The sequence below is a fragment of the Rhinolophus ferrumequinum genome, chromosome 9, assembly GCF_004115265.2.
Source record: "Rhinolophus ferrumequinum isolate MPI-CBG mRhiFer1 chromosome 9, mRhiFer1_v1.p, whole genome shotgun sequence".
NCBI lineage: Eukaryota > Metazoa > Chordata > Mammalia > Chiroptera > Rhinolophidae > Rhinolophus > Rhinolophus ferrumequinum.
The window spans coordinates 76905820-76918560 of NC_046292.1; the positions used below are offsets into that span (position 1 = coordinate 76905820).

Below are 12741 nucleotides of genomic sequence, written 5' to 3' on the forward strand. Positions count from 1 at the left end.
AAAGGAACATGGATAATTTGAAAAATTAGTAGAGAAGAAGTCAAGTTGTACTCCACTGTCAGCAGGTAAAAGAGAGAAGAGGTTATGGATAACTCCAATTGATAGTTAAACAAAAGCTAGTCAAAGCACAGCACAAAATGACTTTAATGTAAACTTTTTCTGTGAAATCACATCTAATATTTAGTAACATGTCATCCAAGTATTTAGTAGCAAATCATCCAAGATATCTTTTAATTGTTTAGAATAACTGTTTAGGAACTTGGCAGAAATAGCTTGAGTGAAAACGGCCCAATATTTTTGAGTGCTCTTGGCTGAACTCTCCTTTAAATATTATAATGAAATGCCACTGAGGCCAGGACCCAGGCCTGTCTGTGGTGCTTGCAGAGCGGGCTCTGGCCATGCTTCTACAAGTATGAAGCTGGGCCCATGTACTAGTTAGCTTTAGGAAGAAACATTCAGAACTTGTACATAGATAGTTTGACATTGGCTGTGCCAGTTTCCAGGAGATAGACTTGTATGATCGTGAAATTGTAAGCCCTCCACCTGCCCCGGTGCTACCCCAGCTTCCTATCCCACACCCTGGTCATTGCTGGACACGTGCTGTCCATGTGCTGCCCCAGTTATGCTTGAATACTTCCACTGCCAGGGAACTATCTGGGAAAGTTCACATGCCAAGCTGAATTCTCAGCAGTTCTCTCTCATCATGTCCAGCAGGGACAGCCAGAAGAAAAGCAGTCATTTTAAAATCCCTTCATAGGTAACCATCTCTATGACATGGCAGGTCAATGTGAGAGTTGATCCAGATCTCAACTCCAAGGAGGACATGGCCTTGCCCAGGCCCCTTCCGGAGCAGCCGGAGCCCACAGCCCCACTCCAGTCTTGGTAAACCTGGAGAACGCCCCCCGATGGCTGGTTCTGGGATAGATAACCTCTGCCAGACGACCTGGCAGTGTGCCTACTTCCCTGGTCCTCTTCCGACAACCAGCACCCTGTACACAGCCACCACTTCGCGGGCTCAGCCTGGTTCCTCTAAAGTGAACAGCCATTCTACCACCTGCTCAGAGGGACAGGACATAAATACAGCCAGTCCTAGCCTTTCCTTGCATGGTGCAGTTTCCAGGGAACCAAATTTGCCCAGGTAGTATGGGTTTGGCGTGAGGGACTGAGATGGAACCCCACAGGCTGTCCCCCAACCCTAGTTCTCCCCATCAGTCAGGGGCTCTGGCTAATTTCTGAGCGCTATGGATATTGACCAGAAAAGAACAGACACAGAAGCTGCTTCCATTTCCCTGGCCCTCTGCCCCTGGCACCACATCATTCTGTGCGTGGGGACTGGACAGCTTCTCACCTTTCACTCAGAAGCCAGAAAAACAAAGGAAAGCCCCAAATCTTGCCAGTTACTGGTGAAAGCAGCGGGGGTGTTGAGTTTTCCCGGTACTTAGTTGCCAACATATTTATGACTAATTTATTTTGTTTGATACGCACATCTATTTTCCTATTTTATTTATACCCCCAAAGTGTATTTATGTGTGAACCAGAGTTTGATTTTCTACATTAAAGCAGAGTTTGTATCAAAAAAAAAAGGTGCCTACCAGAAATATAGAATCAGATGCATAAAAAAAAAGTTCTAGTATAATAAATCTTTAAGAGTAGTTACCTATTAGCGTGGCAAGGAGGAAACAGTTAAGCAGGACTTTCATTTTTATTTGTATATTATATGTGTATGTATATACTTACATATGTACATACTTACATATGTAAGTATATACATATATATACATACACATATATAGACATATACATGTCCAATTTACTTTTTTAAACCCTGAGATTATATTCACATAATAATTATGTAAAATTTAAAACAATGAAAATATAATTCCTAAATATTCATACTGTTTCTCACTGTTTCACTTAGCAAAATCTTCCAAATATATTTACAATTATGAGTTGCTTTAATAATATGTATACCTTAAATACCAGGTTTTAAAAACTTGAAAACTTGATCACAAACTTCAAAAAACTTTTCAATCATTCTTTAAAGGTAAGTATTTGCACTAAGAAAGTATTTTGCTAAGTAGCCATCAACCTGGCTAAACCATTCTCCCCACCCTCGTGATTCCCTAAGATCACCACACACACACACACACACACACACACACACACACACACACACACACACACACCCCCAACTTGCTGGACCAAGCCGATTCCAGTGGCTTTTCCATCCAAACAACAGGTCCTGGCTCATGCTGTAGACTTTCCTAAAATCTCTCAAAGGTTCACAAATCCCAAACAAGTAGCATCTGGCCTTAGCATGCCCTGTATCTCTTGCTAGGCAACCCCAAGCCCGACCAATACTAGTGACAGCTGGCCTCAATTGGCAGCTTGACCTCTCCCAGGTACCTGCAAGCACAGCACAGGTAGAAGACATCTGCAGACTGCTTTGTGGCTCATACCAAGTGGCCCTGGGCAGGGCACAGCCTACAGCTAACTTGGCCTGTGGTGAGGTCCCTCCCAGGAGGCCGGCTTCAGACTGCGCCAGTACCACCAGGCCACCTCTACAGGTGACACACCCAAAAGGCACACTGGGCAGGCACCAGAGCCCTGCTCAGGTGAATCCTACTCCATAGGGTAAGACCATGCATAGCAGCAACTTCACCGTAGTCACAGCCGGTCCTCATAGCCCTAGGGTAAATCACTCCCACTGACATGCAAACAGTAACCAAGGCTCAACTACAACAGGAGGGCACACACAACCCACACAAGGGACACACCTGAAGCACCTGGCTCAGGTGACCAAGGAGACTGTGTCACTGGGCCCCACAGCACACCTACTATATAAGGCCACTCTACTAAGAAAGGGAAACTGAGCAGCTCTATCTAATACATAGAAACAAACACAAGGAGGCAGCCAAAGTAGGAAGACAAACATGTCCCAAATGAAAGAACTAAACAAAGCTCCAGAAAAAAAACTAAACAGAATGGAGATAAGCAATCTACTAGATGCAGAGTTCCAAACATTGGTTATAAGGATGCTCAGTGATCTCAGGAAGAACTTCAACAAAGAGATAGAAAACATAAAAGTGAAGATAGAAAACATAAAACGGAGCCATCAGAAATAAAGAATACAGTACGGAAATGAAGAATACATTAGGGGGAATCAACAGTATATTATATGAAGCAGAGGATCAAATTAGCAATTTAGAAGATAAGGTAGCAGAAAACACCCAATCAGAACAGCAAAAAGAAACAGAATGCAAAAAAATGAGGACAGTTCAAGGGGCCTCTGGGACAACATCAAGTGTACCAACATTCACATCATAGGGGTACCAAAAGAGAGAAAGGAATTGAAAACTATTTGAAGAAATAATGACAGAAAATTTCCCTAACCTAGCAAAGGAAGTAGACATACAAGCCCAGGAAACACAGAGTCCCAAACAGGATCAGCCCAAAAAGGCCCACATCAAGACATAATTAAAATGCCAAAGCTTAAAGACAAAGAGACAATCTTAAAAGCAGCAAGAGGAAAGCAGTTAGTCACCTACAAGAGAGCTCCCATAAGACTTTCAGCTGATTTCTCAACAGAAACGTTGCAGGCCAGAAGGGATTGGCACAAAATATTCAAAGTGATGAAAACCAACGACCTACAACCAAGATTACTCTACCCAACAAGGCTATCATTTAGAATCGAAGGACAGATAAAGAACTTCCCAGACACACAGACACACAAAAAAATGCTAAAGGAGTTCAAAACCACCAAACCATTATTATAAGAAATGTTAGAGACCTCTTTAAGAAGAAAAGAGAATCAAAAATATGAATAAAATAGCATTAGCTACATAACTATCAATAATTACTTTGAATGTAAATGGAGTAAATTCTCCAAACAAAAACCACAGGATGGCTGAGTGGATAAGAAAACAAGACCCTTACATATGTTGCCTACAAGAGACTCACTTCAGATTGAAAGACACACACAGATGGAAAGTAAAGGTTTTAAAAAAATTTTTCATGAAAATGGAAACAAACAAAAAAAGCTGAGATAGCAATACTTATACCAGACAAAATAGCTTTAAAACAAAGGCTATAACAAGAGACAAAGAAGGACCCAGTTATCTTACTTCTGGGTATTTATCTGAGAAAACCCAAAATGCTACTTTGAAGGAGTATGTGCATCCATATGTTCACTGCAGCATTATTCACAATAGCCAAGATATGGAGGCAGCCTGGGTGTTCATCGATGGATGAATGAATAAAGAGGAGGTGATACATATACACAATGGAATATTATTTAGCCATAAAAGGAATGAAATCTTGCCATCAGCAACAACGTGGATGGAGCTATAGGGTATTGTGCTGAGTGGAGTAAGTCGGAAGAAAACAAATGCCGTATGATTTCATTTATATGTGGAATCTAAAGAACAAAATAAATGAACTAACCAACAGAAACAAACTCATAGATACAGGTAGCACTGTGATTATTGCCAGATGGCAGGGAAGTTGCGGGGGATGGGTAAAAAGGTGAAGGGATTAAGAAGTACAAATTGGTAGTTACAAAATAGTCATGGGGATGTAAAATATAGCCTAAGGAATATAATTAATAATATTGTGATAGCTATGTATGGTGTCAGATGGGTTCTAGGTTTATTGGGGTGATCACTATGAAAGTTATATGGGTGTCTAATCACTGTGTTGTCAACTGTATATAATACTGTATGTCAACTGTAACAGAAAAATAAAAAAATTTAAAAATTCTTTAAAAAAGTAAATATTTTGCCAGTGATGACTGCATATCGTTGTGACTATACCACAAACCACTGAACTGTATATTTTAAAGGAGTGAATTTTATGGTATGTGAATTGTATCTCAAATTTAAAAACAGAAAGTATTTTATTTCTGAGATTACAATGATTCTTAACATTCTTTAATGTACTGAAGGAAATAGGGACATTTGTGTAGATTAATGCTTTAACACATTAAAAGCAATTACATATTTTAAACTAAGAAATTGGCAAATATCAAAACAGGCACATTATACCAACTATGACAGATTCTTAATTGCCCAAACATATCCAGTCATCCCTTCTTCCTCACTAAAAAGATCCTGGTTTTGTTTGACGTTGCAATATCTTCAATTATAAAATATTTTCCTTTGTCTCTAGTGTTGTTCAGAGCACCTGTATGATCCTGCACTAGCCAATGAGATACAAATAGAAATCTATCATTAGATCTACCCAGAAAGCTCTCTTTCTCCCCATAAAAGAGACTCAGCTGGCACACCCCTCTTGCCCTCTGATGTGATGGCTGTTGGTGCAGCAACCATCTTGTAGGGCTGAATCATTATTTGGAGGAACTAGAAACTAGAAGGAGATTTCGGCAACTCACCCATACTGGACAGCCCATTTCCAAACTGCTCATGAGAAAAATAAAATCCTCAATTGGTTAAGCCATTGAAGTTGTGGTTCTGTTACATGTGGGCCAATATAATCCTGATACAATGACCAATAAATGAAAAATACACACCATTACGATTTACTGAAAACTAAATTAACCTATCAATTAATTCCAAAGGAAAAACAACAGAGATCATACCTTAGCAGCACTATTTGGTTTCATACCACAGAGGAAGGTCTTTGCTATCTGTGGAGTCAGCTGGATTTCCTTGGTAAGCTTCCTCCATTTTCTACACTCAGGTTTTGTACACTGAACCTAGATGGAAAGCAACACATCAAGGTCAATGAGTTGGCGAATCTTGAGCCTGCATTTTTCTCCACCACTCACTCTGCCATATTCTCCACATGATTTGACCAATCTTTTAGTATTTTTAAGTACTTTTTCTCTCCCCCTTTCATGACCACCACTAACATAATCCACTTTTAACCCATTAGGGCAATTTCTGATTCAATACTAGCTCAGGCACCAGGAAAGTATAAAGGGGATCTGACTACTGTTGTCAGAAAGGCTTTCCAGATCTAACCTAAGGAAATAATCAGAATTAAATTTAGTTACAGTTAGTCACAAAGTAAGCCACTAAATGCAATGTGGCGTCCTGGACAGGATCCTGGAACAGTTAAAAGGCACTAGTGAAAAATCTGATGAAATCCAAATAAAATCTGTAATGTAGTTATTTCAATGTTAATTTCTTAGTTTGACAAACATCATGGTGTGTTAGATAATAACATTAGGAGACACTGGGTGAAGTATATATGGGAACCCTCTATGTTATCTTTGCAATTTTTCTGTAAATTTAAAATTATTCCAAAATAGAAAGTTTATTTTTCTTTAAAAGTGTGCACATACCCATATGTAAAAGAATGAAGTTGGATCCCTACTTCAAACATATCCAAAAATTAACTCAAAATGGATTAAACACTTTAATGTAAGAGCTAAGATAATAAAATCTTATAAGAAAACATAGGAGTCAGTCACCGTGACCTCATATTTGGCAATGGATTCTTAGATATGACACCAAAAGCACAAGCAACAAAAGTGGATAAATTGAACTTCATTAAAATTTAAAAACTTTTGCGCATACAAGGACACTATCAAAAACAAAAAAACTCTTACAACTCAACAACAAAAGACAAAAATCCAAAAATGGGCAAAGACTTGAAGAAGACAGACAAATGGACAACAAGCACATGAAAAGACCCATTAGTCATCAGGGAAATGCAAATCAAAACCACAATGAGATAACACATCACATCCACTAGGATAGCTAGAACAAAAAAAAAAAAAGGAAAAAAAGAATTGGTGAGGATATGGAGAAATTTAAATCCTTATACATTGCTGGTGGGAATGAAAGATGGTGCAGCAGTTAGCTTAGCTAAAGAAAATAGCTTGGTGGTTCCTCAAAAAGTAAAATATAGAATGTAACCCAACAATTTTATTTCTAGATATATATTGAAAACAGGTGTTCAAATAAATATTTGTTTTCAAATATTCATAGCAGCACTATCTGCAATAACTAAAAGGTGGAACCTACCCAACTGACCATCAACAGATGAATGGATAAATTAAATGTGACAAATCCAAACAATGGAATATCATTCACCCGTGAAAAGGAACAAAGAACTAATATATGCCACAACATGGATGAACTTCAAAAAATTATGCTAAGTTAAAGAAGACAGTCATTAAAGGCCATATACTGCATGATTCCTTTATATAAAATACCCAAAACAGGTAAATCCATAAAAACAGAAGGCAGGTTAGTGGTCGCCAGGGACTAGGGGGAAGAAGGAATAAAAGGTAACTGCTTAGTGGGCACAGATTTACTCTGTGAATGATGACAACACTTTGGAATTAGAGGTGGTGGTTGCACAACACTGTAAATGTACTAAACGCCATTGAACTGTACACCTTAAAATAGTTAATTTATATTACGTGAATTTCACTTCAATTAAAAAAATGCTTTAAGTGTGCAAGAAAAGCTTGAATCTACCTATGATATTAAAAAACTAGCAAATCACTTACTAAATGATGGTATATTTAACTAATACATGCAATCATTAGAATTTATATTCAAAGAGTGACTAAGTAGAAAAATAATATAAAGTTAAATTAATAAAAAAACTAAGTTACCAAAAAATTAAATGCGAAGTATAATTTTAAACCTAATTAGAATTTGTAGAAAACCATGAAATTGTGTTTAAATATACACATTAAAAATAGGAACAGAAGAAAAGATGAGAAAGACATGTATCAAGCTTAGCAATGGCTATCAGTAGCTGGTAGTGAGTCTTTAGTTTCTTCTTTATATTACGTTGAATTATCTAAGTTTTCTAGAAAAATAAAAAATGTGATTTGCTTTAATAGACATAAAATAAATGTAATAAAAGAAAAATTTCCTAAAAATTGGTATTATCATCCATTCCTCTTGCTTTTAGCTCCCCACTTTGCAGAACAGTAAAGCATTATCCATTTTACCCAGTAGGGAAGCTGCTGGTCTGCCATGAAAGCTTTGGGACTAGGTTCAGTTTTTCCATTACTAGTCCATATTTTTTTCCAGGTAGTATATTTGTCATATCCATCCTTATGGCTGAAAAAGAATAAAAATAAATATATCAAGCTATAAGTCAATCAGGTTTTCAAAACAGGAGGCATGTTAGCAAATTGCATGGAAGGGTCTTAACTAGCCATATTATAGGGAGGGAGAAGTTATTATGGCACCCATAAAACAGGCTGTCAGGAAGGGTGCATTCCTATCAGTTTTAATATATAAAACTGTTAGGAAGGGGGAGCTACCTGTTCAGTTCCCTCTAGTTGTCAGCATCTTCCCCCAAATCTTGGCATCCTTCCCCTCTGCACTGTCACAGAACAGCAAAGCGGCTCCTAGATTTCTCAGAACTTGCAGACTAGAGACTGTCTCATAGCAGATGTTTTTTGAGTCCGAGTGCGTGCACACACAAGCATGCACACACGCAAACTACAGCATCAAAGTTGTGGCACAGTTGCAGCTGGTACAGGCATGGCTGCAGCAGTGGAATAATTCAGTGAGTCTGAGGGCTCAATCTTAACCATCTGACTCCCTCCGCTGCCCCAACCCCGCGCCCTCCACCACCACGGAAACCTCCAACAATTAGCAAACAAACCTTCTGTAGTAATGGTCAAAGCATTCATTACAAAAATGCTCCCCACAGGAGAGGTGATACCATCGGGAGGTGTAGCCATTCTTGGCACACCTGAAAAAAGTAAAACATGTAGCTTTGTAGTGAATAACAATTTTTTCTCACTTTTTAAAGAAACATGTATCAAGTACCTCCTATGAGCCCATTTTGCATTGTCTCCACCTAGAATCCTAACAACTAGGAGCTAATAATAGGGAAAGTGGGATGGTGACTGATAGGTGGTAACACACGGTAAGGGCACAGGGACTTAGACCAGAGCACCTAATCCAGCTGGCTGCACACCAGAAGGGCTTGGGACTTAGGAGTTGCATCAAGTCTCCCTGGAGCCACGATAGGGCTTTATGACCTGAAACAAGCGATGTAACTGTGCTTGCTGCAAGCTGCACGTGTGTGAAGGAGGAAGTGTGGTCTCTAGTAATAACATCTGGTACAATACTGAATAGTGAATGAATCAGGCCAGCTGGAATCTGGCAAATATAACTTGTCAAACAGTCAGTAATGTAGTAAAAGAATGAAATCTAATGCCACGATGAACACTGACACCACCATTTGTGATTAAAAAAAGGGATTTGTATTTCAGGTTTTACAGAATCTTAAGCCTTCATGGAAGATTTTTCTCTGAAGTAAAAGGCATGCTTGCATCACCCCAATAAAATGGCAAGAGCACAGTTAGCCTCATGGTTTCAATGAGACCTGTTTATGTCTACTGGAAGAGGAGGTATGTTATATGAAGGAGAAAAGAAGCCAAGGAATGTAAACACCTGCTTGTCTACAGGGAGCTCCATGGTCCTCTCTACTGGGTTCCCACCCCTGATCCTGCCCGTCCCTCCACCCCCAGGGGAGGGATAGCTCTGGTCAGTGGGATTTGAGGATACTGATGGGCCCCTGGGCAGAGCTCACACGGTTATATCTAACGGGGAATGTATAGGAGGGTATGCCGGGTACAGAGTGTACAGGCAACGTCTCTATTATTAGGTGACTTACAGTATCTATAACTATCTTTAGGAAAACTATCTTTGAGGATAATGTTCCCAGAAGGAACGCTCTCACAAGCAGGAATGTGAGGCCAAGACATGCCATCTAAACAGACCTTTCAGAAGTACTTGCAAAGCACACGGGACACGTTGCTGTACAGCCGGCCTTTTCACATTTCCTGTACTTCTTCTCTGACCCACCGTCTTCATCTTCATCTGTCATCTCTGTTGCTTTTTTCTTTGCCTGAGGAAGAACCAGCTGAAGTTAAGATTTCACCAGAATGGCCAAGGGTGAATGTGGTGGAAGGTTTACTACCGAAATGACTTCCAAGTTAGGAAGAGTTCTAAACATGAAGCTCAACAACGTCCTGGCAGTAGGTTGGGGGCTGACAATACAGCCATTTCCTTGAAACTGTACTGTGCAAATAATTCACTAACTTGCTGGAAATTTAGAAACAGCACTTTAACGATAGGTCTCCAAGAACTAAAATGCATGTGAGCCTTTGTTAGGAAAACACTGTATCAATCAAAATAAAAGACACTCTAAACTTAGGATTTTTTTTTTCTTTACTTAGAGCAGTTACATCCTCTTAGTATTGCACATAAAAAAAATAAAAATTAAAAGAAAAAAATTAGAACGATTCTAGAAAAAGAATTACATCATTCAGGATTTTCTTTAGGAAAAAAAAAAAGCTTTACAAAAGAGATGACAGCAATAACCTGTAAAGAGCACCCACCCAACTACAAACTAAAGTCCAAATTCCTAAGAATTTGAATTCCTATGAATTCCTGGGGCATGATCTGGCCCTTCCTCACATCCTGGAGGCAACCACACAGCAGCAATTTTCTGAACATCCCATTTTGGTCCATATTCTATGCCATTAGCTTGCAGTTCCCTCTGCCAGTACGCTTTTTTTCTACATTCTATCTTTTATCACCTTGTACTGCGATTGTCCTGGGGTGAATTTCTCCACTACACTGCAAGTTCCTTGAGGATTGGAATTACATCTTTTCATTTCTAATTCTTGAGTCCCAATCAGAATAATTCTGTGTGCTCAAAACAGGTGCACTGAATGAACAAATGAATAATACCTACCTGCCTACCGGAACTCCTCAAAGGAAGGCTATCTGGAGAATGATCAAAAGATGCTTTTTTCTTTGCCCTCCCCCGTGGGGTTGCCATTGTATCAGAAAATCTGCAAAAAGAAAAAAGAAAAAGAAAATAATAATAATAATAAATAAACCATTAAATATTAGCATTTGCTAATACTTTCAACATTCTGGATAAAGTTAGGCTGTTTAGTAAGTAACAGTATATGCTCTGAAGTTAAAGACTGCCTGAGTATGAAGCCACTGCTTTCAAGTTCGTTAACCTCTCTAAGACCTCAATGTTCTCATATATAAGATGGGCATAGCAAGAGTGTATCATAGCATCAGTGTGAAGATTAAGTAAAAACGTATTTAAAGCACTAGGCCTGGCATATTATAAGTACTCAATAAACGTTATCTACTAGTAGCATACACATTTAAAAATACAAAAATGAGAAAAACACCACACCAATGACCAATAAATTACACTACTGTCTGTAAAATTTATTAAGTAAAAACACCTAGTTTTTGTCTGTTTCTCTCCATCTTACTGTGTCTTCTTAGCAGTACCTGAATTTTAACCTCTTATTACACTATAAAAAGAAAACTCATTCATTCCTTCTCAGTAAAACCCAACAAATAAATCTCAGTCACACTATCTAGTCACTACTAAATAGAGGAATCTGGGTTAGTTAGTTATTGTATCTTCTCCTGGAAAAATTTTATGAGTTCTCAAACTAGTCTAACAACAGCATGGTTAAACAAACAGTAAGAACCAAAAGTCTACAAAAAAAAATAAAACAATGCACAGGAATCATGAAAGGCTGAGTTATCAAATTAGTATTTTTTTCACTTAAGTTAGATAAGGAATAAAAATGCTTACTTAGCAGAATTACTCAATATATGAATTCTACAATTATCACACATCTCCTTCCTAAATCCACTGTATTTACCACACACATATATACTCACGCAAAATAGCATGAAAAATAAGTAGAATGTACCTATGGATAAGGAATTTGAAAGGGGAAAAGTGTTATCATAAAATACAAATTCCACATACTGGCATACCTCAGAGAAATTGAGGGTTCCATTTCAGACCACCATAATGAAGCAAGTATTGCAATAAAGTGAGTTGCAATTTTTTTCTGGTGAGGGTCTTGCCTTCAATTGGCAAAACAAACCAAAACAAACACCTGTGCAGTATAATAAAATGAAGCCCAACACAAACGAAGTATGCCTATATATAATCTTAAATCTTGGAGAAAAATCTTTGAGGGGCTTGTAATCCTATTGTTTCCCATCTGTGAGTTCTACTAACACTCGTCAAGAGGTTTTTCTCATGGATTATTAACATCATGTGTGAAAACTTTCAGTCTGCCAGCTACACAGACTTTGAGCAATCTTGATACCCATGTTGTGGATGAGTTTCCTTTAACTCACTCTTCACTTTCTCTTAGTTGTGAACACATAAACTCTATACATATTCGGAAATGCATTATAGTTCTTTAAGCATTAAATAAGTTGCCATTTAGTTCTACAGCACTTTGGCTACTGCTGAATAAAACACTAATAATGTTAAAAGTGCTACAGCCTCCCTATAATTGTTAAACCCAAAGGTTTTCTGGATCACATTTATATTTTCAAGCCGCTGTCTAATTTAAAACTCTATATAAAACATATATCCCACATTATTCATAAAATGAACCACAAGTAAGGCATATGTAAAAATAGTGTTTGTGAACGTACAATATATGTGAGTACTGCAGCAAAAATATTTGAGTCTAATGTGGGATTTAGGAACCTAAATATAATCAGCCTAGGTCCATGCAACATTTGACTATCACATAGGAATGCAAGCATTCCCAAGGAAAAGTGTAATTTACAGAAATTTCATCAAACTGATTTAAGTCCAACTGTATACTAGAAAATATGTATGTAATTGCAATAAAGAATGATATAAATCAAGAAATGATTAAGAGGAAATGAAAACATTAGCTATAAAAACCATTATTAAATCTGTTGTCTGGGAAAAACATGATTG

The 12741-nt window shown here is 38.1% G+C and overlaps 1 protein-coding gene across 3 annotated transcripts in view; it reads right to left on the reverse strand.

Annotated features, from left to right (window-relative positions):
• The window catches only part of KDM1B (lysine demethylase 1B), a 48102-nt gene that overhangs the window by 33420 nt on the left and 1941 nt on the right, over positions 1-12741 (reverse strand). For all 3 annotated transcript variants that reach the window (XM_033115203.1, XM_033115202.1, XM_033115201.1), the window contains exons 3-7: positions 10705-10804; positions 9725-9852; positions 8599-8688; positions 7934-8045; positions 5597-5713 (exon numbers count right to left, since the gene is read on the reverse strand). In XM_033115203.1, the coding sequence (XP_032971094.1) occupies positions 5597-5713; positions 7934-8045; positions 8599-8688; positions 9725-9852; positions 10705-10791 (534 nt within the window). In that variant the 5' untranslated portion in view covers positions 10792-10804. The remainder of the gene's footprint in view (positions 1-5596; positions 5714-7933; positions 8046-8598; positions 8689-9724; positions 9853-10704; positions 10805-12741) is intronic.